A 26,905-nucleotide genomic window follows, 5' to 3' on the forward strand; every position below is an offset into this window, starting at 1 on the left:
TGATAATAACAATGTTTTATAGTACAATATCATTAAGAAAGATGATGGTAGGCAGAATTTAAAAGTTTATTTCTGTCACGTGTTGCGACCATCTCTCTCCTTGCAGCCCTCTTGAAGCAGGTAGGCTGGCTTATAACAAACCACGCCCCTGTCATCTATAAACTGTAGTACAGGGTTGGGATGAGTATTGTTCATGCTCCCCAGGGAGGTGTATCTGTCAAGTATGAAACAAAAACACATACAGAAGGAGATCAAACTTGTCATAAAAAGGATCAGCAAATTGGGTGTTGCCACCAGTTTGGTATTGCAACTTATTACAATATTTTGGAGTAATGGTATATTGAATATATATACTAAAAATATATATTATAAGAATGTTCAAGGAGACACACAAGAAATAACTGCTATGGGTGCTGTTCAAGAACAATATTGAGTTTATACAGACATATGGACGGAGGGACAGACAACCCGGTTCCAGTATAACCCCTCCAACTTTAAATTTGGGGGTATGATTTTATTGCAACATTGCTTTCTCAACACTACATTGCAATATGGATATTGCCAAACTTGTAATTTTTATTGCAATACATTATTTGCTTTTTCAATAATGTTGTCCATCCCCAAAATTGGCTCTGTGACTATAATGTATGCATTTATGTTTAAGAATAATTCTAAATATTATTAAATATACAGTACATTAATATATACATATTTTTTTAAACATGAATGCAAAAAATCACTCCTAAGCCACAATTCCTTTTTTAAGGTTCCTCAAATTGATAAAAAGTGCACTTCTTCCTATTGTGTATGTGTTTATTCTGACAACATTTCCAGATAATAATGATATAGATTATTCACAGTTCATGTGCTTTAGACTACCACATACAAATGTTTAAGTGCCCTGTGCCACATCTCTTAACAAGTGTCCCCTACCCTTTTTACTGGCCTAGGCATATGATCCCTCTATCATAGTTCATTATCCTGCTAGCGAAAAGTATTTCAGCCATTTTTGAAAGGTTTTGGAAGGTTCTGAAATGATTTAGGCATTGATTTTTAAGTTGAATATGGGTGGGCGTATTGGGTGTAGTGGATAGCGCACTTGCCTTTCACCAAGGCGACCAGGGTTTGATTCCGCGATCGGACGTGAAAAGGCATAGGTCACTTAACCAACCACGTTAAGATATTTCTCCGGGTATTCCGGTTTCCTCCCACATTAAGACCCCCGCGTGCTAACATTCAGGCCAACAAGAGTGATTAATATAAGTTGATATAACTTGTTTCATAATTGTTGTAAAATATATATAATTTACGTATAAGTTGAGTAAGGTATTCAAAATTCCTTGATTATTCATAAAAAATCAGAGATTTTCATGTAACTCCCCCAACATTTGGTCTTATAACTAATATAATGCCTTATACATCAAAGTCAACGAAGTTATTGACATTCACAACATCACATACTAAAATCTCATAAAGGATGAATCTTAAGAAAGAGATGACTCAATAAACAATACAACGGCAACAAAAAGTAAGGAATAAAACACCACCTGATCATGTTAAATATGTGATAAAATACTGACCCTCGGTCATACAGACTGCAGTAAGGGATGTATAGTGACCGGAGGAAGAACCAGACGTCCGAGTAGGTCCATCCCAGCATGGGGTTAACTCTCATAAATTGTGGCCAGTCTGTATCAGTCATTGAGAATCCCTCCAGGTGACCTGTGTAAATACAAAAGGCAACGAAACTGATATTAAGCCCGTCCAAATTGTCCACCCTAGGTCTAAGAGGTCTCAGTCACAGCCTATATTTATCGAGGATATAATCAGAATTGTGATTTTATAATATATATATTTGACTGATTTGAATAGAACAAATGATAATTAGTTTATTATAATCTATAACATATTTATGATTTTAACTGATTGACAACCTGAACAAGATACAATAAATCTAGCCTTAGCAATTTACATAACATTGCTGTGTGGGAAGTAACGAAAGTAACAAAACGTTGACAGAAAGACTATACAAATACAAAGTAGGATCAAACAAATATCCGGCACTCCATTGGGAGAAGCGAACCAATTGGTTATCATTTTAAAGAGGAAGTGATAATCACTCTGTCTGCATTTATATATTCTTAGCAAGAAAAAGTGCTCATAGCTTAAAAATATCACGAATTTAACAAAATTCTTCATTGTTAATCATGCAACTACACTGAAAATGAAAAATGATGATCGAGTATAATCAGCAAGCAATGAAAACTGATACACACACATTCTTAAATTGTATTATTTATTTCAATGTACCTGTACTTAATTTTCATTCTTATACATGACTTTCACTTGGTCCTTCATTGACTTTCTCCCTATCTAACATTCCTATACTGTAGATATGGAGTAGTGTCTATACTTACTAGAGTAAGGATCCGTATTTCTGGTACCCATGACCACGGCCTTGATGTTAGGTTGCTGGGCGCGAAGGTCACCAAGGCAGTCTCTAATTCTACCATTGAAGTTCAGCATGTCTAAATTATACCTGATTAAAATCAAAATATAAACAGGATAATGATGAGGAAAATCAAGTTTTGAAAACAGATGTAAATTTCGCTATTTTGAAACAGAGTAGCTATATATTATTTATGTTTTAATAGATAAACAAGACTTTAGCATTAATTTTAACAGTGAATTGGCAGGTAACTTACATAAAGCATACCTGGTATATACATGTTTCATTTTTGTTTTGTAGAAAGCTTTTACTTTCAAAATCAATTTTAGGATAACCAAGCTTTAATGACATTTAATGATAGATTTCCGATACAGGATTTCGTATCCACTACACCAGACTCAAAACATACTGATTGTATTATAAAAAAAACCACGTATTTGTTTATGGTGTTTATGGTGAAAACATGGAGTAGTTTATGAAAGAAATTTTAGTTTTCTAGGTTTGGCAATAATATAGCATAAACCACAAAATATAAAAAGCATGGTCTTTAATAAAACCAGACAGGGGCTTATTACCAAACACATTTAGGCTTGTTATAAAAAAAAAATACAGGAATGAAACAAGGAGAATAATTATGAAAAATGAAAATATACATATATATCATATGAATACTGTGTTATGCAGTGTCATAAAGCCATCACATAAATCATGTTTATGTAACGTGTGTAATATCTTTCCGGAAATGACGTCACAATGGAATAGGAACAATCAATGTGACGTCAACTCATTGTGAAGCGGACGTCATTTTCATTGTTTCAGAGGCGGCCAAGTGCAAAACATTTGTTTCAGATCACAACTATACAGTGTACTTTATATAATATGATAATAAGAATCTGTCATTCGTTACCCTTCATATTAGATTGATGATACTCAGTGGCTCGCAAAAATGACAAATCCAAAACTTCTGTCATAAATCTAATATGAAGGGAAACTTATGACAGATCCTCTATATATTTATGTAGCATTTTATTTCGGTGCTTTATACTTTGAATGAAATTCATAATAGAGATTGTAATGAAAGTCAGAAGATATATTTATGATATTTCAAAAAAGTGATCATTTGTAATTACCTACATATATACACCAACACAATTACGATCTTAATCATATAATGTTTACCTATCTCTCGACACCTGTATAAACTGCTCCACTTCTGGGAAAGGTAGCTTACTCCTAATGTATAGAGCTTTTAGTTTGTCTGCATAATCTGGATATTTTCTGTACAACAAAGAGAAGACATAGAAAACTCAAACCATAAAACATGTGCATCTGCCAATTTCTACACTATTTTTTTTTGCTATACAAATGGTTTGACCAGAGCTCTTCATTTACTATGAATGGATATGGTTTTTTGGTAAACCTGGGCATAGATTTTCAAGGCCTGCTTGATTATTTTTGCCAGACTTCACTCTTTAGTAACATTTAAAATAGCAAGAACTGGTCTGTTTATATAAATCATATGGGGAATGATAGACATATTTTGGTGAAGGGAAAATAACTCTTATTAGATAAAACAACTTTTTCCCTGAAAATCCATGACAAATACATTTGAGCCACATTGAAAAACATTGAAAAACTCCAGCTCATATTATTAAATAGTTGGTTACTAGAACTGTATCATCATAATTGAAAAGAAAAGAAAATGGAAGCAGAAAAAAGTTAACAGCATGCATTTTTTTTTCAATTAAATCAGAATATTATGTTTTTCCAGAATATGTGAAATGCAGTGGCTACATCTGATTTTGTTTCCTTTTCCGGGTAGAATATTCAGAAGTGTAAGAAGTACTTGGAAAGAAATTGATAATTTCCTGTCACGGTTTTAACAGAAATGTTAATCATTGATGGCAGTGCCAAGTTAACACTAGTTTATAGTAATCATATTGTTTGAAGGCACTGTAAATAGTTTGACGCTAAAGTAAAGGCACAGTTCAGATTTTGAAACTTAGATGTAAAGACGTGTGCAGCAATACTCTACCTTTTGATGACTGCATGAAATAAATGTAATATGGCTGTGCAATCTTTACCCCCATTGAATCCAATACATGTTTCATCTAATCTGAAATGATAAAATCAAAAGATTATTGCAGTTTTGAGATCTAAACTCAGCATTGGGATTGAGATTTATTTCTTAGACTCAGTTATCTACATCTTATCTTCCAAAAATTTACTATCTCAAAGCAAAAGCTTAGTGCTAAAAGTTTACAGATATTTCAAATTTTACTATATAGGGATAGATACTACCTAGTACATTATACAATTGAGTTGCCTCCCTTACATACAATTGAGTTGCCTCCCTTATATACAATTGAGTTGTCTCACTTATATTCCATAGAGTTATCTCCCTTATATTCCATTGAGTTGTCTCCCTTATATACAATTGAGTTGTCTCCCTTATATACCATTGAGTTGTCTCCCTTATATACTATCTAGTTGTCTCCCTTATATACCATGGAGTTGCCTGCCTTATATACCATTGAGTTGCCTCCCTTATATACCATTGAGTTGCCTCCCTTATATACAATTGAGTTGCCTCCCTTATATACCATTGAGTTGTCTCCCTTATATACAATCGAGTTGTCTCTCTTATAAACTATTCAGTTGCCTCCTGTATATACAATTGAGTTGTCTCCCTTATATACAATTGAGTTGCCTCCCTTATATACCATTGAGTTGCCTCGCTTAAATACCATTGAGATGCCTCCCTTATATACCATTAAGTTGCCTCCCTTATATACCAGTGAGTTGCCTCCCTTATATACAATTGGGTTGCCTCCCTTATATACCATTGAGTTGTCTCCCTTATATACAATTGAGTTGCCTCCCTTATATACCATTGAGTTGCCTCCTTTATATACAATTGAGTTGTCTCCCTTATATTCCATTGAGTTGCCTCACTTAAATACCATGAGTTGCCTCCCTTATATACCATTGAGTTGCCTCCCTTATAAACAATTGAGTTGCCTCCCTTGTATTCCATTGAGTTGCCTCACTTATATTCCATAGAGTTGTCTCCCTTATATTCCATTGAGTTGTCTCCCTTATATACAATTGAGTTGTCTCCCTTATATATACAATTGAGTTGCCTCCCTTATATACCATTGAGTTGCCTCCCTTATATACAATTGAGTTGCCTCCCTTATATACCATTGAGTTGTCTCCCTTATATACAATTGAGTTGCCTCCCTTATATACTATTGAGCTGTCTCCCTTATATACCATTTAGTTGCCTCCCTTATATACCATTGAGTTGCCTCCTTTATATACAATTGAGTTGCTTCACTTATATACCATTGGGTTGTCTCCCTTAATACAATTGGGTTGTCTCCCTTATATATAATTGAGGTGTCTCCCTTATATTCCATTGAGTTGTCCCCCTTATATTCCATTGAGTTGCCTCACTTATATACCATTGAGTTGCCTCACTTATATACAATTGAGTTGCCTCACTTATATACCATTGAGTTGCCTCCCTTATATACCATTGAGTTGTCTCCCTTATATACTGTTGAGTTGCCTCACTTTTATACCATTGAGTTGTCTCCCTTATATTCCATTGAGTTGCCCACTTATATTCCATTGAATTGCCCACTTATATTCCATTGAGTTGCCTCACTTATATTCCATTGAGTTGTCTCCCTTATATTCCATTGAGTTGCCCACTTATATTCCATTGAGTTGCCTCACTTATATACAATTGAGTTGCCTCACTTATATACAATTGAGTTGCTTACTTATATTCCATTGATTTGCTTCACTTATATACAATTGAGTTGCCCACTTATATTCCATTGAGTTGCCTCACTTATATACCATTGAGTTGCCTCACTTATATACAATTGAGTTGCCTCCCTTATATACTTTTGAGTTGCCTCCCATATATACAATTGAGTTTCCTCCCTTATATATCATTGAGTTGTCTCCCTTGATTGTTCTAATCTGATAATTAGCCAAGTTTTAGCATTACACACACTCTTGTGTAACTTTTAAATATGACATCAATTGATTAACCAATTTAAATTTGCTTGTTTAAGGTTCCGCATCTTCACAATAACTCATACATGAACAATTGTTTGTTCTCATATAAAAAAATCACAAAAAAGTATTTTTAATGCCAGATACTTGCGGTTAACAGTTTAAAAGAAATGGAAAACAGACACATCAAGTCATAATAGATTAATGTTTAAAAGCATGCCCCTGCTTGCATTTTTAGTATATTTAACAACTTTTGCCAAAGGTGAAAACAACTGCAAGGATATATAAAATTTCAGTAAATGCTTCATCTTTTATATACATGTATAAGGAAGAACACTTGTATCAAAAAAAGACCTTTGAGTGCCTGAAATCTCCAATTGATTTTAACTGATGCAGTGGTCCTCTTTACTTTATTCCGTCTTTGCGTATTACAGAGTTATCTTCTCTTGGGAGCAGGTATTGATTGTTACATCATTGATTTGTGCGAGAAAATTATGTTGTTTTCTCAAAAATTGATGACGTTACTCTCACAAACAAGTGGCGTAACAATCAATACCTGCTCCCAAGAGAAGAAAACTCTGCAATACGCAAAGACAGAATAGAATTTAACACAACAATATATGTGTATGGTTAATAGAATCTATCATGTCCATGCAGCAAGTTACAGGAACAGCTATAGAATATTGTCTAACTTATATAAATAGTTACCCATATTTTTCTAGACTTTGTTCAATTATGTTGATGGAATGTTGAAGTTTATCTCGGAATGGTTTGTCGATAGTCTGGGACTGGAGGACACTGAATACCCTGTCTGCTGCATTGGCTACAGGGTCCTTGTCGAAGTTCACCACTGATCCTGGAAAATTACAAACAGAAATAAGGTCTGCTGCAATTAATTAGAAAAAATACACTGGATTTAAAACTGCTTAAGTCAAAGGTCACGTGTGCTACCAACATTGAAAAAAACCTGTTGTTAGTTGAATTTGAACAATTTTACTTTCAAAAATTATTTTATAAGATGCATAACACTATGTTATATGTCCAGACATGATCATCACCTAACACAAGATTTCCACGGAAGTGGATGTGTCGCCTGCGCAGGACTTGCTTAGCACTGCATGAAGTTTGAGTTTGATCGGCCCAAGGAAACTCAAGTTATCGCACGAAAACAGATTTTCTATTTATTGTAACAGTGACCTTGACCTTTGACCCTGAAAAGCAAATCCAAGCAAGCACTTTTGGTAAGGAAGCACTGCATGAAGTTTGAGTTTGATCGGCCCAAGGAAACTCAAGTTATCGCACGAAAACCTCTGTGCAGACACCGCCGCCGACATAAAATACCTATGTGTCACCAGCTTTTCGCAGGCGACACAACAAGTAACTATACAATAAACAAGGCATCACAAGTGATACAAATCCCCTCGCATTCACATATTGTGACAAACATGTATATAAGAGGAAATGAAGTCGCTAGAGCGATGACAAAGTTTTTTTCTAAAAAAAGTAACAATGACCTTGACCTTCAATGTAGAAACCAGAGACGAGAACCTGTTCAAGGCATTGTTATAACAAAGACTTGTATGAAGTTTCATTCAATTCCATTGAGGAATGAAGTCGATAGAGCGATGACAAAGATTTTATAAAGTAGTAAAAGTGAACATGACCTTTAACTCAGTAACCTATAACGTGAAATTGTTCCAAGGAATTGTCATACCAAACAGTTGTATGAAGTTTCATGAAATACTGTTGAGGAATGAAGTCTGTAGAGCAATGACAACGTTTTTTCTGGAAACAGTAACAGTGACCTTGACCTTGAACATAAAACCCCAAATGCAAACTTGTTCAAGGCATTGCCATACCAAACAGTTGCATGGAGTTTCATGATATTCCGTTCAGTAATGAAGTTGCTAGAGCGATGACAAAGAGTGTAACATACGTACATAGGTACGTACGGGCAGAATCCTATATATATATCCCCTCAAAATTTCGTTGCAAAGGGATAATAAGAACACAGTTATGATACGACAAAAAGGAGGGAGCAGAGTGCACAAAGTTAACCCCTCCCCAAAGAGCTTTTGATCTTTTAGGATATATTGAAAATATTAATTGGCACACGAACATTCAAATACATCTTGAAAATATCATATAACATAGACCAAGGATATCAACATGTGTGTGCTGTTAGGCAATGTATTCTACTCTCAGGATACAAAGAGGCTCAAGGGTCTTTGTAGCAAGGCTGAAATCATGTACCCATTGCCAACAGTTTGAGAGGAGAGCCTCCAGAAATGTTAGCCAGTTAAAACCTGATTAGTAGTTTCATATGAAATTGTGTTTAAACAAAGCAAATCAGCCAATCTAACCCCTTTTGACTATGCCCCTCTGCCCCCAGAAGGGTCAGTCTCTTGATTTGCACACAGTGTACCTTATTCTTATAAGAGCGTAGCTCTTGAATGGTAACTCATGCGTGCGTAAACAGAGTTGCTTGCCCTTTATTTTTTTCGTTCTGAAGTAGACGTCCAGTGGGGAAACCAGAAGTGTATCAACACATACATGAACATCTTCATATAGTGAAAACAATCTTCATGTTTTATTCCTTTTTTATTTCGATAAAAACTAATACACATTCTGTAGTGAAAAAAGGCCATCACATAAAATGTGATACTAACAGGCATGAGGGGTTACAGACCACTGTTTGGGTACAGGACACCAATATATTCTTGTCTTTAATACACAAATATACAAAGTTTCCTCAAAATGTGTCTTGATGGCTCAACAATGGCGTGACGTCACATTCGGAAAACTCTGATGCCGCAATGAGGAAAAGGCGACGTGATGAAATTAAAACTTTTTACGATATATTTACCGTACACGTTAGAAAGATGATATTATTTTTTCTGTGCAAATTTGTTTGCAAATATGGGGTATGCTTAATATCACTGACAGACTCATTTTCATCAAAAAAAACTGCTATTTTCAAAATAGTAACCAGTCCAAATGCATTTTCATGGTTTCTGAGCTTATCCTGTAAGTTTGAATGAGAGAAAAATACCCTTTCATGCTCAAGGGTGAAGGATAGAGAACTTTCACCCTCTGGAATTTCAAATTTGGCAAAACCCTTGGCAACACTTCAGGTTTTACCTTTGAAAATCTCTCAGATGGGATTTCCCTATCCTTCACCCATAGGCATAAAAGAGTTGTATATGATATTCACTGTCATAATAAATTCACTGCAAAGGGCGGAAAAGGCGAAAATTTAATTGCAGTGAAATTTTCTGTTACTTAACAGTAGAAATTTAATTATTGTAAAGGTTTTTATTTTAATTTCATAACCCTGGGGGAAAAATTTCTTCATCTTCGATAAACATTTAAGAAAAATAGTTTTATTTCATAAACTGACATAGAAAATACAAAGTACTTCAAACAACATCTTGATGAAAACTCTGAACCTCAAGTTTGCTGCCAGACTAAAATGTGATGCTGTACGTATGACTGCAAACCACGACGTACAAATGACATCACAATAAAAAACTCTGAGGCATAAAATGCTGTGTAAATTAGAGATTTAATTATACCCCCCAGGGACTGATTACCCAGCTGTACACACAGGTATGAGAGAGAGAATCGGTATTGACGACTCATCAGTTTGTCCGTATAATTATGTTAATCCAAAATGTAGAGTCATGCTGCAGCTCAGATAATTATAAGCCCGTTTTTAAAGTTTCAGTGAATGTAAATTCAAGCTGGTAGTTTGATAGAATTAAAACTTAATTTAGATGAAACAAATAGTAGATTTTTTTTTCAATGGTACATTAATTTGTTTCTTGGTTAAATACAGTGATGTTCTTTAATACACCTATATGGCCTCTGGCAATCAGATATTAAACATTTTTACTCTAGGTATGCATGTATGTACAAGCTTTCAGTGGTAACCACCTAGCGAACAGTGGGACTCATTGCTACCGTATTCACACATGAATGAACAACTTAAAAAGAGGTTCAATTTTAATGGCTATAAGGTCATTCATCATCTATCCAATTTTCTATCCAATTTGCTTTCACATGAGTTTTTCAGACAGCTAGAGAGTCAGCCAAATAGATAAGAGTATCATTTTTGAAGAAACACCAGCAAAATTGGAGAAACTGAAAATGTCAATAAATAGTGAAAGGATATCATTACTTATATATTATAGAGAAAATAATTGATTTTCACGTTTTATAAATCCTGATTTGTTCTTGAAAACATTACTACAATGAAACCTGTCTTTACTGACATCACAAAAGATTAAACTATTTGATTGGGTATGAAAGTTGACCTTAAAGACAGGTTTGAAGGTCAACAAACTAGTGTTTTGGTTTCAGGATACATAAGACATAATTCACAGTCATGAATCTAGAGTCAGGCTAAGCCAGACAGGATACATAAGACATATTTCAGTCATATATCTAGAGTCAGGATAAGACAGACAGGATACATCAGACATATTTCACAGTCATATATCTAGAGTCGGCTAAGACAGACAGGATAAAATAAGACATATTTCCACAGTCATGTATCTAGAGCCATGCTAAGACAGACAGGATACAATAAGACATATTTCCACAGTCATGTATCTAGAGTAAGGCTAAGACAGACAGGATGCAAAAGACATATTTCACAGTCACGTATCTAGAGTCAGGCTAAGGCAGACAGGGTACATAAGACATAATTCACAATCATGTATCTAGAGTCAGGATAAGACAGACAGGATACATCAGACATATTTCACAGTCATATATCTAGAGTCGGCTAAGACAGACAGGATACATCAGACATATTTCACAGTCATATATCTAGAGGCAGGCTAAGACAGACAGGATGCAAAAGACATATTTCACAGTCATATATCTAGAGCCAGGCTAAGACAGACAGGACACGTAAGACATATTTCACAGTCATATATCTAGAGTAAGGCTAAGACAGACAGGATACATCAGACATATTTCACAGTCATATATCTAGAGTCAGGATAAGACAGACAGGATACATCAGACATATTTCACAGTCATATATCTAGAGTCGGCTAAGACAGACAGGATACATCAGACATATTTCACAGTCATATATCTAGAGTCAGGCTGAGACAGACAGGATACATAAAACATAATTCACAGTCATGTATCTAGGGTCAGGCTAAGACAGACAGGACACATAAGACATATTTCACAGTCACGTATCTAGAGTCAGGCTAAGAAAGACAGGATACATAAAACATAATTCACAGTCATGTATCTGGAGTCAGGCTAAGACAGACATCATACATAAGACATAATTCACAGTCATGAATCTAGAGTCAGGCTAAGACGGACAGGATACATAAGACATATTTTACAGTCATGTATCTAGAGTAAGGCTAAGACAGACAGGATGCAAAAGACATATTTCACAGTCACGTATCTAGAGTCAGGCTAAGGCAGACAGGATACATAAGACATATTTAACAGTCATGTATCTAGAGTAAGGCTAAGACAGACAGGATACAATAAGACATATTTCCACAGTCATGTATCTAGAGCCATGCTAAGACAGACAGGATACAATAAGTCGTATTTCACAGTCATGTATCTCGAGTCAGGCTAAGACAGACATGATACATAAGACATATTTCAGTCATATATCTAGAGTCAGGCTGAGACAGACAGGATACATAAGCCATATATCACAGATATGTATCTAGAGGCAGGCTAAGACAGACAGGAGACATAAGACATATTTCACATTCATGTATCTAGAGTCAGGATAAGACAGACAGGATACATCAGACATATTTCACAGTCATATATCTAGAGTAAGGCTAAGACAGACAGGATAAATAAGACATATTTCACAGTCATATATCTAGAGCCAGGCTAAGACAGACAGGACACATAAGACATATTTCACAATCATGGATCTAGAGTCAGGCTAAGACGGACAGGATACATAAGACATATTTCACAGTCATGTATCTAGAGTCAGATTAAGACAGACAAACTAGTGTTTTGAGTTCAGATATCAGTCTAATATCAGATACATACATTTATATATTACAAATTCCTGTATCAGTACAGTCAGGTACTTACACTACATTTTTATGATTTTAAGTGGCTCATATACAGTATAGGTATTATTGACACATGTATACAAAATAATAAATCAACCATTAATTTACCTGCCAACAAAGCTACAGACATTGTGATGATGTCAGTGTTAGTACAATGTCAACTCATCAAGTCCAGGTCATTTGCCTTCCGATTATCACAAGATAACAGATGTATATACATTGTATGTGCAAGCACATGTACACAGACAGAGTACAGGTGAATTATTCGAGTATGTATATATTTAAGGCAGTTTCAAAATACAGGTAAGTGTCCTATTGACACTGTGAGTCACATAAGGTAAGGCCATCTCCCTGGCAAGTAAAACATCTACGGTAACAGTAATGTACACCATTCTGTATTTTACCTGTTGTAAGTTCAGTGGGATTTAAGGCTATATGCCACCCTAATACTGTGACAATATACCTCCTTTCAAAAGAGTTTGAGGTAGATTTATTATGAATGGTTATTTGGACTTGCCTGACGAATAGCTGTCAAACCTCCCTCATAAGGAGTAGGCAGACTCCCTCATTTTCATCAAAATTTACCATTTATTATCTTCTTCAGAACTTCCTCATTCAAGTCAAAACTCGCACAAACTCAAAATCTGCATCCTGTGGTCAAATGATATAGTTACTGTAGGATGTGTGCAATGATCATACCAGGTGTGTCTGAATAAAATGAATAGAGTTATTTTGATACATTAAAGTTAAAGGGAAAGATAAATTGAGCAAAGCAGTTTCAGTTGTGTTTCACACACTTTTTCCCTCATTGGAAATGTGGAATGAAAGAGATCTCCCTCATTGGAGGTTTCAGAGGTTGACACCTATGAGAAGGTGTTTTCAGACACATTTAGGTGTGTGCTATAATTATGACAAAATGATGAAGTGTACTTCACTGTATTCGTTGATTATAGTACAGACATAAACAATGACAAAAATTCACAGAAACAAGAGGCCCATGGGCCTTAACAGTCACCTGATATATTTATACAAAGGGTTGATTTTGTTTTTAGCACAAACAGAAATATTATTCAAAGTGACAAAAAACAATAAAACCACCTTATTCAATATCTAGCATACAGATTTAAGACTGAAAAGTATTTGAAACTAGCACCTCTAATTCTAAACAAGGAAAATGAAGAAATTTTAGCACACTGACGTACTCCTTTGGACCCCACCCTACAGCCCATGGGGGTAGGGGTAGCTCAAAATTTTCAAAGTATCAAACTCAGGGTTATAATTCCAATCAAGTTATTAACATGTAATATTCAAAGTATCATTTCCATTATAAGCCATAATACATTTTGCCCCCCCCCCCCTTTCCCCAGGGGGTAAATGTGAGACCCTAGGGTCATAAACCTTAAGACCCTTCCATCTATGAAGAGTGTTTGATGCTACCATACATGTATCTGGGTCTTTGAGATTTTTGAAATTTCAGTCAATTCAACCCTTTTTGGCCCCACCCATCAGCCCGGGGGGTTAGTCAGGGCCGATATGTGCATACCATCAAACTGCTATCCAATACTGATCATGCTAACCCAAATTGAATTACTTCCAATGGAAATTAAACAAATGTTGGTCCAAAATGTGATTTCCCTATATAAACTATAGTAAAGTTTACCCCCTCCCCAGGGTTAAACTATAGACCTCAGGGTCATGAAATTCACCATTTTGGTACAGCACCTTAAGACTCTTCCATCTATGAAGAGTATTTGATTCAACCATATCTGGGTCTTGAGAAAAAGATTTTTGAAATTTCAGTCAATTCGACCCATTTTGGCCCCACCCATCAGCCCCAGGGAGTCAGTCAGGGCTCATATGTGCATACTATCAAACTGCTACCTAGTACTGATAATGCTAACCCAAATTGAATTACTTCCAATGGAAATTAAACAAGAGGCCCATGGGGCCTGTAACGCTCACCTGGTTATTTAGCAATCATGGCACAATATTTACATTTGCTCTGCAATGCCAATTTGTTTAAGAACTTGGAAGCGTTACTATGGAGACTTTATAATTCATAAAGAATTAAGGTTGTTACTATTACTACCACATTAGTTGGGTTGGAGATAAAAAGTATGTGATGGCTGTTCATTTGTCGAATTGTCTTTTAAATTTTACATGAAAATCACAAAGTATATAAACCACTCGATGCCTTTACAACTATGAGTAGTATTTGATACTAGCATTTCTGGAACTGCAGGAGAAGATTTTTGAAATTCGCCTCCTTTTTCACCCCAAACCCAGCCCCCTAGGGGGTAATGGTCACAAAAAATATACCAGCAGACCTTCCTCCCCTAACCAGTATTTCTGTTAAATATGAGCAAACTCCGTTCAAAACATTGGAAGATATGTCCTATTATGTATATTTTCTATATAAACTATACCAAATTTCACCCCCTCACCAGGGGCAAACGGGGCGCCTGGTAGACATGAAAATCACAATTTTTATAAACCACCCAAACGCTTTTACAGCTATGGGTAGTATTTGATCCTGGAATTTTTGTAACTAGAGAAGAAGATTTTTGAAATTCCCCCCTCCCCCCCCCCTTTTCGGCCCTTAACTCAGACCCCTAGGGGGTCAGGCTCATAAAAAAATCACCATTTTGGTAGAGCACCTTTAGACCCATCCATCTATTGAGACTTTGTCTCAGGTGACCTAATACAAATTTAAGACATATATTTTGCATTAAATAAGAACATATATACCAGTAGTCTGTATCTGTATGTAGACCACACATAACCCATATCATGAGGAACTCCCTTGATCTATTGCTACAGAGTATGACCAAAGGTATTCTGTTAGTTATTATGCAATGTGTAAATTGTAAGTTATAAGCTTTTTCTGATAAATAATTCCTGCTTACAAGCATGTCTCTGGGAAAAACCAATTGAACATTTTTTTTTAACAGGAAAGAAATTGTATACCTACACTGAAAATAAGAGACAGTTTCTTATCATAGGGGACTTGTATGTAGTCAAACTTCGATGTTTCAAAATTGGTGGGACCATTGGAAAAAATTGTAACGTGGAGACTTTGAGTCATGAATGTTGAACTTTGGACATCTTTGAGATCCTTTACATACATATAGGATCTTACATGAGTTTCCATTTTATATGAAATTTATGTGACACGAGATTCGTAAATTACATATGTGATAAAAACGAGTGTAAGATCCTTTTTATCACATAATCAAGATTTGTGGCATTTATTCGTATAAAACGGCGCTTTTCATGCAACCTTGAAATGTAAAAAGCCGCCATTTTGACTCCAGTGCGTAATTCTGTGACGTCATGTACTTGTCCTAGGCGTGACGTCACAATTGAAACTTACAACCAATCACAGGGCTGATAGGTCATATTACATGGGTTAATACGCAAAAAAATATGATATGGGTACGTATATATTCACTGAACAACACAGTACATTATGTGATAAATATTTTATTTACATTCTTGATGTTTGTTCTGTACATGAATCTACCAACTGAAAACAACTGCCATTTGACTATGAATACGCTATGAATACAACGATTCTCGTGCAACCAATCAGCTGATTTCACACACAATGACCACTTCATATTACTACACATACAATGTAATATCGTCTCTGATAATTGTTATCTCTCCTTCTACGAGATAACGTAGTTGCGAGAAAAAATAATAAACATTACAAAAATCATGAATGGTGCACCATTGTACTATTATCATTATTCGTTCTAATTTAAAACTTAATAAATTACTTATAACATTGTCATTACATACTGACTTCCGACTCGCAATCGGTTCCTCATGGTCACGAACTATCTAGGCTAACACCCAAACGTCCGACTGGGTATAATGCCCGTGACATCAACTTGCACATTAAACTCAGAACTTTGTAATGACACAGGGCACTTCATCCACCAACTTATCATCATTTACATCTGCACAATAGTTTACAATCATTTACAATAGTGCAGACATAAACTTTTTAAATATATAGTGTGCTGTGTTTAATGCGAAAAAACCCATCAAATAAGATCATCTTTCAAAAATGAAAGGAATATCAAGTGTTAGTTATTATTAGATTCTAGATATATATTTTCGTTTCAACACTAATCTGCGTAAGTCAAACATTTGAAGTTTGTGTGTAGACTGGACTTCTGGCTGTTCCTTTTTTATATTTTTCTGAACGATACTTATATTAAAAATATTAAATCTACAAAAAGTGTTGTAATTATTTATTGTAGTTCATCGTAACATAAATATATGAATTGAATGGATTTTTTTTCATTTACACTGTGGCAATGAATAGCAGTAGCTGATCTACGTATCTTCTGAGGAGCGCTAACACACTCCACAGGATATGTAGATCAGCTACTGCTATTCAATGCCACAATGTACATGAAAAACAAGAGGCCACGATATAAGAATTGATCCTGGGGTCTGGCCACAACCCTAGGGACCTAGTTTCTGAGTCAAAGCTTGGAAACGGTTGAGATCCCCACCCCATAACCATACATAAAATTGCGCGGCATGAAAATTCTAATACAGATATGCTACAAGGATTGGCCTTGGGTCTGGCATATTCCCTTGATCTCATTCAGAGAATATTTTTCCATGATTGCTTTGGTATCCCCTGGAAGCATATGTGCAATCATCTCTTTATACTCAGCAATTGTATATACCGTTATAGGGTGGGGCTATCAACTGTTTCCAAGCTGTGACTAACAAACTAGGTCCCTAGGGGTTCGGTCAGACCCCAGGGTCTATTCTGATATCATGACTGCATTCGTCTTTTTATGCCCAGCATTTGTATATATAGTTTTGGGGTGGTGATCTCAACAGTTTTAAAGTTATGGCCCAGGGACTATGTCTCCAAGGGTGGGGCCAGACCCTCTAGCCATCCTGGAAGCAAATGTGCATTCTTCTCTTTATATTCAGCAATTGTATACCATGGTTATATGGTGGGGATCTCAACCAATTCCGAGTAATACACTTTTTTTGGCCCCACCCCTTAGCCCGGGGGGTCAGCCCCCACTATTTGTACAATTTTGAATCCCTGCCTCCCATGAATGCTTCAGACCAAATATGATCAATATCCATGGCATAATTCTACAGTAGAAGTCGTTTATAGCAATATAGCCAAATTGCCCCCTTTTTGGCCCCGCCCTCAACCCCCTGGGGGCTCTGCCCCACCATTTGTACAATTTTGAATCCCCACCACCTAGGGATGCTTCCAGTCAAATATGGTTGATATACACCTCTTAGTTCCAGAGAAGAAGTCGCTTAAAGCAATATTGCAAAATTGACCCCTTTTTGCCCTGCCGATCAGCCCCCTGGGGGGTCAGCTCCATCATTTGTACAATTTTGAATCCCTGACACTTTGGGATGCTTCCAGTCAAATATGGTTGATATCGACTTCTTAGTTCCAGAATCGAAGTCGCTTAAAGAAATATAGCCAAATTGACTCCTTTTGGCCCGCCCCTCAGCCCCCTGGGGGGGTCAGCCCAACCATTTGTACAATTATGAATTTCCACCACCTAGGGATGCTTCCAGTCAAAAATGGTGGATATCCATCCCTCAGTTCCAGAGAAGAAGTTGCTTAAAGCAATATAGCCAAATTGACCCCTTTTGGCCCTGCCCCTCAGCCCCATGGTAGGTCAGCCCAAACATTTGTATAATTTTAATCTCCGCCACCTAGGGATGCTTCCAGTCAAATATGGTTGATATCCATCTCTCAGTTCCAGAGAAGTCGCTGAAAGCAGTATAGCCAAATTGTCCCCTTTTTGCCCCGCCCCTCAGCCCCCTGGGGGGGTCAGCCCAACCATTTGTACAATTATGAATTTCCACCACCTAGGGATGCTTCCAGTCAAAAATGGTGGATATCCATCCCTCAGTTCCAGAGAAGAAGTTGCTTAAAGCAATATAGCCAAATTGACCCCTTTTGGCCCTGCCCCTCAGCCCCACGGTAGGTCAGCCCAAACATTTGTATAATTTTAATCTCCGCCACCTAGGGATGCTTCCAGTCAAATTTAGTTGAATTCCAATCAGTGGTTAAGAAGAAGAAGTCGTTTAAAGACACCTTCGGACCAGGTGAGCTAAAAATCCATTCAATCCCTTTGCATGTATATACAGCACAAGTCTGAATGTGATTGTTAAGCGACTGAATAAAACATGTTGGATTAATGTAATTAGAAAATAATGACATGTATTCATACAATTTAGCAAATTGCATGTTTAGATGCTGACATGAACCTAGGACATTTCAATGTTCTTGTACAGGTAATTTGTTTAGATTTGGTGTGTTTAACATCCTATTCACAGCTATGGTTATTAAAGGACGTGTCAGGTTTTGGTGGTGGAGGAAAGCCGTAATTCCCGAAAAAAACAACATTGACCTATGGCCAGTACCTGGCAACTGCCTCATGTAGGCCTTGAACCCACGATCTAGTGTTGGAGGGCTAGTGGTAGAAGAATGTCAGACGCCTTAACCAACGATTGGACCTTGATAGTTCAAAACAGCGAGAAATTTGACTCATCAATAATTGATGCATCAATGAAATATCAGTTTGTTATATAAGGAAAAAATCTGAAGTTTGATTTATGTAAGTTTGACTGAAACTGACAGTGCTCTAGACTATCATTGGCCACTGATAACAGACAACACAGTATAACATGGCACCTATTGAACAGGTAACATACCTTCAGGAAGTTTATCTATAAGACTTCGCTTGGCCTGGCTGAGAAAGTCTGCCTTATTTGACTCCAAAGTCAGCTTCACTTTGTAAAAACTACAATGCAAGACACTATTTAAAAAGGATTTGTATATAGAAACAGACCTCAAACTCAACACTCACAATGTATTTAATGTAACATATAGCAAAACCTGAAGTGTCAGTGCTAGGTATTCGACAGATGGGGTCCATTTCCGATTAATTTGGATCTCTATGGATGTATATACGCATTAAGTTATGGTTCTATTAAGAATGGGTACCTGCTCTTTTTCAATATTTTCAGGCATTGTTGCATATTCCTTTCTTGTTGAAATACATTAATAATGGACATAATAAAGGCATAGAAACACTACAATATCATGAGACAATATAAAGATATTTGATGCACTTAAAAATCCCATCCTGATGACCTGTAAGCTAACCAATAGTTGCTTTGTATGGTATATATTTTTGAGTCCAAGGGTGGTCAAGTTTAGCCTTGCTTCAACATGTATAGTCAATAAGTTCGTCCATTACCATACCTTTACCTATCAAATTAATGGACTGAGCCACAATAGTATCTAGAGATGTGATAGTGTTTGACTAGTAAAATACAGCTATACAGTGATAAGGGTCTAGAGTACTGTCTGAAACTAAAATTCACTATTCTTTAACCTTTCTTACAATTTTTCTTTAACTGCTGGTATTTACAGAAAGTTCAGTACTTCTTTGGTACTGGAAATATAACGATCATTTTTTTTGGTTTAAATAAAGACACATTTTTTGAAAATCACTAAGAATTTTCTAGGCTTAGTAATTATATGCAGATGCTATAAATGAATAAACTTTAAACAGACATTTATTAACATATTTTTATATGTATTTTGTTTTTAAATATGTGTGTTGTTTGAAATCCTGGTGTTACCAATCTTTCACATGTCTGGTATGTATGATATTTACCTGTTGGTAAAATCAGGGTAAGAGCCAAGGGTTACCTCCCTTCTGTGCTTGTCATCAAACTCAGTTAGCACTGCGGCGATGGACACCTCATCCTTCTCCACGTAGATCTCTTCCATGTAGCACTTTCCGGCAGGATTCTTAAACAGGTCCTGTAGAAGACACAGTAATGTCAAAAATGTCAGATGAAAACCAATTATTGCAACCAACCTTTTACTAGCCCTAATGACCTCTTCTGTGTTGAAGAGCTGTTAAGAATTCAACAACAATGAAAATTTAAAGCTTTAAAAAAAAAATCCCTGCCACTGTGTGTTGAATTCATCCTTATACATTCACAATCAAAAATGGCAAAAATGAAACGAGGGATTTTTTTCCAATTTTTGACAGATCATACTTCAATATAAAGTGCCCTACTACTCTTTGTATTGTACATTTATGTTGAACTTGAAAGTAAGAAAAATATTGGTTACGGCAAATAAATACCCAAATTGAGCATTTTGAATCATATGTTCATTACACCAGAATTACATACTCCAAAATGTGTAAATAGTCAATAGGTAGATCAAAAACTGGAGAGGATTTGGAGGGATTGAATTTCATGTTAGAGTACTTATACTCACCCATGGGTATTTATGAAAATTTCTACAAGCCCAACCTAGTATATATATACTATCATTACGAATATTGAAAATTATCACAAGTGCCGACAGAAAATCTACAAGATCTGGGCATTGATCACGTGCAAATAGACATTGTACACCTGTTGCTTGGAAAGGAGAAAAAATCTGCCTTGTACAAAAAAAACCAACATAAACAAATTGTGCCATCTATACCCAGTTGACTGTCACAAGAAATTATGAGACTGAACTAAATTACGTAATATGAAAATAAATTTGTAATTTCATAGCCATTAATATTGATTATTTTTTATATGTGTACCTCCAATGTGACGAAGGAGCGTTCCAGTATGGAAGGAACTCCCGGGAATACACAAACGTTCCGGATCACCACCAAGGGAAACTTGTTCTTCTCGCCGGTTTTCTTAGTGACACCATACACCAGGCGGGCAGTACTGGGTACCTTACAGAACAGAACGGTCATCAAAGTCAACGTTAAGGTCAAGGTCGAGGTCAAATGTATAAAGAACACTTAACAAGTTTTCATTTAGCTGTATATGTAATCAGATATAATAAAGATATTATCTTTGTGATTAAATTTATCGTGTTTATAATTTTAGACAACTAAAATGCTGGCCCAAAGTTATTATTATAGATCAACAAATACTAGAATGAACAAACTTCCACTTATTCAGCTTTTAATGAAAAGCTGGGTTTAGAATAACAAGGCGTTTTTTTCCCTATGAGACAGTTGTTTAAAATTTACATCTGAGCAAAAATTTGAGATTTTAAACTTCAGTTAGTCCTGACTTGTGAAAATATTTTGCATAGAAATTTGAATTCTTTTCATAAATGATAACAGAAAGGCATAAATCAGTAAAATCTACAAAATATATCTTGAATAAATCATCCTAAGACACTGAAGTTAATCTCTTTTAAGAAGCCAAACCTCCATCATTTCATGTGATGCATTTTAAATAGTGATAAATAAGCTCTTCACATGTACAGACTACATACTAGTTCTCTGTGTAAAAAACTTTACTTTAATGATGAATTCGCCCTCAATATGGAGGACAAAAAAGGTACATGTACAGTGGTAAAAGTTCTTGGCAAACAGTGTACCAGGTACTCAAACTGGCAAACAGTATACCAGGTACTCAAACTGGCATAACTGCCTGTCATTATAAACTCACCATTGCTAACTTCATTTTGGGGGAAGACATATCCTCAGCCCCAAAATACTCTTTGCACAGTTTGACGATGTCAGGGTTAGGGGAAAGCTTGTCTCCAAAGGCCTGTGCCACCCCTGTATATGAGGATAATAAAAATGTTACATAACAAGAGGCCCATTGGGCCTTTATTACCGTACTCACATCTCCTGTTATCTAAACTAGCCAAAAGGTGAAAATGCATCTGCTAACTTGAGACCATGATGGCCATCTCTAATTTCATGATGACCCAAATAATTTGAATAACAGCACTTGGTACAGGCATTGACAGAAACAAAGATTGAGCTAGTGGAATTGAGAAGTAAACAAAAACATTGGAAAGGGTGTTAAAAATATCTATGCCAATCAAATAGCATGCACACGGTCCATCCTTGATTGTTAATAATTTCAAAAAATAAAAGCAAGACGGTCTCAGAGGACTGTCAGAGAAATATATCAGAAAAAAAAACGAAAATAAAACGTCATCCTCACACATACTAATACTATCACATAGAACCAGCCAAATCTGGTTCAAAACCCTCAACCCTTTCTCTTTAACGATTTTCCTCTTATTCCTATATCAGACCCAACCACTTTGTTTTCAGGGGTACAACATTAATTCAGCATGGAGTCCTAAGCAGATGAAATGTAATAAATATGTACCCTCAAATGTGACATCATCATGAGTTGGTCCTATACCTCCTGTTGTGATCACATGAGTAAACTTCTGAGAGAAATCTGATATTTCTTTTGCTATTGTTTGCAGGTCATCACCTACAACTGATATCTGAAAAATAAAATCACATCATTACTTTTTATACAAATAATTGAACAAGGGAAATCAACATTTTTTAATTTATTTTGATAAACTTTTTACCACTACAAAGATAACAGAGTCTTATAGTTTAAATTATTTGTTTTCTTTCACAGTTTTTTGTAGCTGAAAATTTCAGGCATCAAAATAAAAGGAAACAGTTATTATTTTCAAGGCCTAAAAAACTATATATATATATTAACAATCTGTGGGCCAGGATTCCACAATTGTCACTGTATGATGTCTCAAATCTCAAGAATACAGTCAACAGTAAGAATCCCTGTGATTTTGACCGAATCCGCTGGCATATCAGTACATGATCTCAGGATAATTCCTGCCAGGTTTTAAAAAAATACTATCAGTGGAATTTGAAAAGAGGTATAGAAGGTAAACAGTTTACAGACAGGTTATGGCACGTGACACGGATGATGCCTTATGTCTAATATAATAGCATTGTGTGAAATTTCTTTTTTAAATACATACACGTTTGACCTTTACTCCCCAGGAAAACAGATGTTTACAAATAAAGTGTGAGTTGGTGTCTGCAGTCTGTCCTTTCAATATTTCATCTCCAATGACTGAAAAACAAATGGAAATTTCAGGATAAGTGCATTGTATATACATTGTATGTAACAACACCTTACAGAACTTTCAAGTCCTTGGAGAAAACATTTATAGCAGACGTCATTCCAGCAGAGAAGTGTGTTACCATCAACATCTCCAAGAAAAGACCCTCCGACACCCAACCCTTCACCCTTCATGGCCACTCACAAGAAAAGGTACTAGGGAGTGTACATCAGTCGGGACTTAACCTAAGGTAAGCATATTGAACAGACAGCTGTCAACGCCACCAGATCCCTAGCTAGGATTCCTGAATAGCTACCTCAGAGGCTGCACTATGGATGTAAGGAAACAAATTTATACCACCCTTGTTCAAGGCATTCTTGAGTTTTCTGCTAGGGTTTGGGATTCTGACACATCAAACAACAGAGTGACACAAGAGATTATGGTCCAAAAACGAGCTGCTTGATTTCCGTGTAACAACTATCACATTAGGGAGCCATGCAACATATCATTATTTCCATCACCTGCTGATTTTTTAAAAAGAGCAGAATTTTTCAACTAGTGGCTCCCCAAGTGCAGGAGAATTTACAATCTGTAGGAGTTAGTCTCCATACTGGAAGAGGGTGGAAAAACATAGATATTTTCTTTATCAATATAAATATATTGCAATATGGTTTTTTTTAAAGGCACTAAATATAAGTTACATTATAATAATTAAATTTCTGGAGAGTTGATCTTACAGAAATATCATTCATATTGAAATAATTTCATTCAATTTTGGATCACTGAATTAAATTTATTATATACAATGTGAGACTGTTAAAATGTAGTTCTGGGACTTGCCAAAATATTAGGATTTCATGCTTTTGCCTTGGCTGGTATTTTTTTAATGATATTTAATGACATTTTTATTTTGAATCGACAGATTTATTGTACAGGATTTTGTATCCTCTTCACCAGACTCAAAACATAATAATTGTGTTACAGTGTTATGAATAAAGAAGTTTTTGATTAATTTATGACACTGCATACTAAGTTCAAAATTTAGTTTTGAAGTTTATATATAATACATCAATGTTTTCCCAGTGTTTCTCCACTTCATTTTTGAAACAGTTGAACTTTGTAAAATCTAATTTTTCTCTTCATAATTGTTCAATGTGGGAGTATATATTATTTTTTAAAGAATTTCCTCTGTTCCAGGATCAATTTTATTATCTTTCCATAACTTCAACGTTTCAGACCAAAACATAATTTATGTCTCTGGGATCCACCACATCAAAATAATTATAAAAAAAAAAAAAAAAAAAAAAATCTACAACCACATATCAGGTAGGGGAAAACCACCAACTTGCGTATTATACGCCAGTTGGAGTATGGATTTGTTACCAAAAATAACCCAAATCGCTTTAAGTGTAACTTTTGCAAGATATTATTAAAAATCGCATTAATTTACGACAAGGTAAGTAATATTTTGCTACAAGATGTTAAGCGTTGGCTACTTAGAAACTTGATGTAACTTTACCGGAAATATTGCATATATTTTTGGTACTTTCCAACATGCAAATAAAGTTAATTTTTGCATTTGTATTATGTTTCATGACTAAATAAATGCGAATTGGACAAACAATTTGAAAAAGTTAAGATTAAAGTGATTTTGGCTATTTTTAGTAACAAATCCTTACCCCTACTGGCGTTTAATAGGCGAGTTTGCGTATTATACGCAAGTTAGTGGTTTTCCCCGACCTGCATATTGCATTGTCGATATATATAGGCCCTACTAAACTACAGGAGCATGCGACTGAAAGTCTTACAAAGCCCTGCATACCCGCATACATAAGGCAGGACAAAAATATACGTTTCTTGTAACATGTTGGAAAAAATTAGGGTACTGCAACGTTAGGTAGCTATATATAGGTGCTGTAGGTACGTAACACATTCTATTTTAACTGGTTTATATAGGAGAGTGACCTTCACTTTACAGTGCGTGCTTCTGCTTCTTTGAATATTGTATTAAAAAGTTTAGGGTAGGCACAACAAATTAGAGTAGGTAGGGTTCCCGTCGCGTAATATTCAAGTGTGACTGGGGTACGATGTAGATCTTACCAGAAACACCAAATATGTTTTGCTTGGCCTAACGTGCGTTACATTTGTTACCTATGATTCCAGCTGAGCATTCATTTGAAGAAGTCATGACGGTTCTGAATGTTGGGTTGATATGACTGAAGATGCTGATGATTCGTCTTAGAGAACGAAGCGAATGCATTTAGGATGTTTTTAAAAGTCACATATCGGATAGGCCTACATTATGCATGGGAGTTGTCGCTCTTCATGTACAAACGGTGTCAAGGGAAATTTCTCATCGTACATAGGGGTGGGTGTAAAGCCCGGAACGATAACCGTAATATATAAAATAGGTTTCAGTCACGTTCAAGTCTCGTTTTGATCTGGCGTAACGGTTTTTTGTAATATTTAACAAATTATGATAGGTTTAATAGCAAACACAGATCTGAAAAACATGTCAAAAAACTAGATATCTGTTGTGCGTAGATTTTTTTTTTCAAGAATTTGAAAAAAATGACCAATTTGGCGGCCATTTTGAAAAAGTGTATTTATGTGAATTTCTTGCGCTTCACAAAGGGCAAAATTTCACCTTTTTTGACACTAGATTAATCACTTAAATTGTCATTGTGTCACCATTTTTAAATGTAGCAGGTTCAATTTTGCTGTACATAGAGAATAATACATGCCTTTTTTCATATCACACCAAGTATCAACCCGAGACTGCAATATCAGCCCAAGGGCCGAAGGCCCGCGGGCTGATATTGGTCGAGGGTTGATACTGGGTGTGATATGGAAAAAGGCGTGTTTTATTCTGTTTATTACATACTTACTAATAAAAACTACTATCTTATGATTTATTTTAATTTTTGAAATATTGAAAAACGATTTTTTTCCAAATGGGGTGTGATATGGGTTTTGCGGGCTGATATGGGTTTTGGGGTGTGATACGGCGGGGGCTGATACGGGTTTTGGGGTGTGATACGGCGAGGGCTGATATGGGTTAGAGCAATTGTGTCGTATCGCATAGGCAAAAAACCCGTATTTATTAGTAAGTATGTAATAAAACTGTATAATGTTCAATATGATTAAAATAATATGCAAAAAAGTGGAAAGTTATATATTATTGGTATTTTTTTTTTTTACATATTAGGGTAACTGCNTAGAAAGAGAAACACATTTTCTTTTGATTCATTGAATACCAAAAAAAGTTTAATACAGGATTTTTTTTATATCAAGCGTTTAATCTGCAAAAAATGGTGAAAAAAATGTGCATTTTTCATTAAAAAATAAGGGGTAGGGGTAACTAAAATCGCATTTCTGAGTAAAATGAATAAGATTTAGAAATTTTACTTCTATAATTTAAAAGAAAATAATATTTTTATC

General features: G+C 35.6%; 1 protein-coding gene across 1 annotated transcript; it reads right to left on the reverse strand.

Moving 5' to 3' along the window:
* Positions 1 to 25,817, reverse strand: LOC110447861 (FAD synthase-like). The gene is made up of 13 exons (XM_021493815.1): positions 25,616 to 25,817; positions 23,381 to 23,475; positions 22,747 to 22,870; positions 22,069 to 22,181; positions 21,198 to 21,338; positions 20,262 to 20,410; positions 19,291 to 19,379; positions 7,190 to 7,337; positions 4,485 to 4,565; positions 3,629 to 3,727; positions 2,418 to 2,539; positions 1,581 to 1,722; positions 1 to 214 (listed from the first exon to the last, which is right to left on the reverse strand). The coding sequence occupies exons 1-13, from the start codon at positions 25,722 to 25,724 to the stop codon at positions 76 to 78; spliced, it is 1,551 nt and encodes a 516-aa protein (XP_021349490.1). The 5' UTR covers positions 25,725 to 25,817; the 3' UTR covers positions 1 to 75.
* Positions 25,818 to 26,905: the final 1,088 nt, after the last annotated feature.

The sequence above is a fragment of the Mizuhopecten yessoensis genome, unplaced genomic scaffold, assembly GCF_002113885.1.
Source record: "Mizuhopecten yessoensis strain PY_sf001 unplaced genomic scaffold, ASM211388v2 scaffold3627, whole genome shotgun sequence".
NCBI lineage: Eukaryota > Metazoa > Mollusca > Bivalvia > Pectinida > Pectinidae > Mizuhopecten > Mizuhopecten yessoensis.

What these genes read in the sequence shown, in the direction of transcription:
- LOC110447861 (XM_021493815.1), bottom strand. Translation starts at nt 25,724, where the DNA reads ATGCATTCGCTTCGTTCTCTAAGACGAATCATCAGCATCTTCAGTCAT. An exon ending in TATAGATAAACTTCCTGAAG is followed by an intron (nt 7,338 to 19,290) that starts GTATGTTACCTG and finishes GTAATTTTCCAG; the next exon opens with GATCAGTGGTGAACTTCGAC. An exon ending in AAATACGGATCCTTACTCTA is followed by an intron (nt 1,723 to 2,417) that starts GTAAGTATAGAC and finishes GTATTTACACAG; the next exon opens with GTCACCTGGAGGGATTCTCA.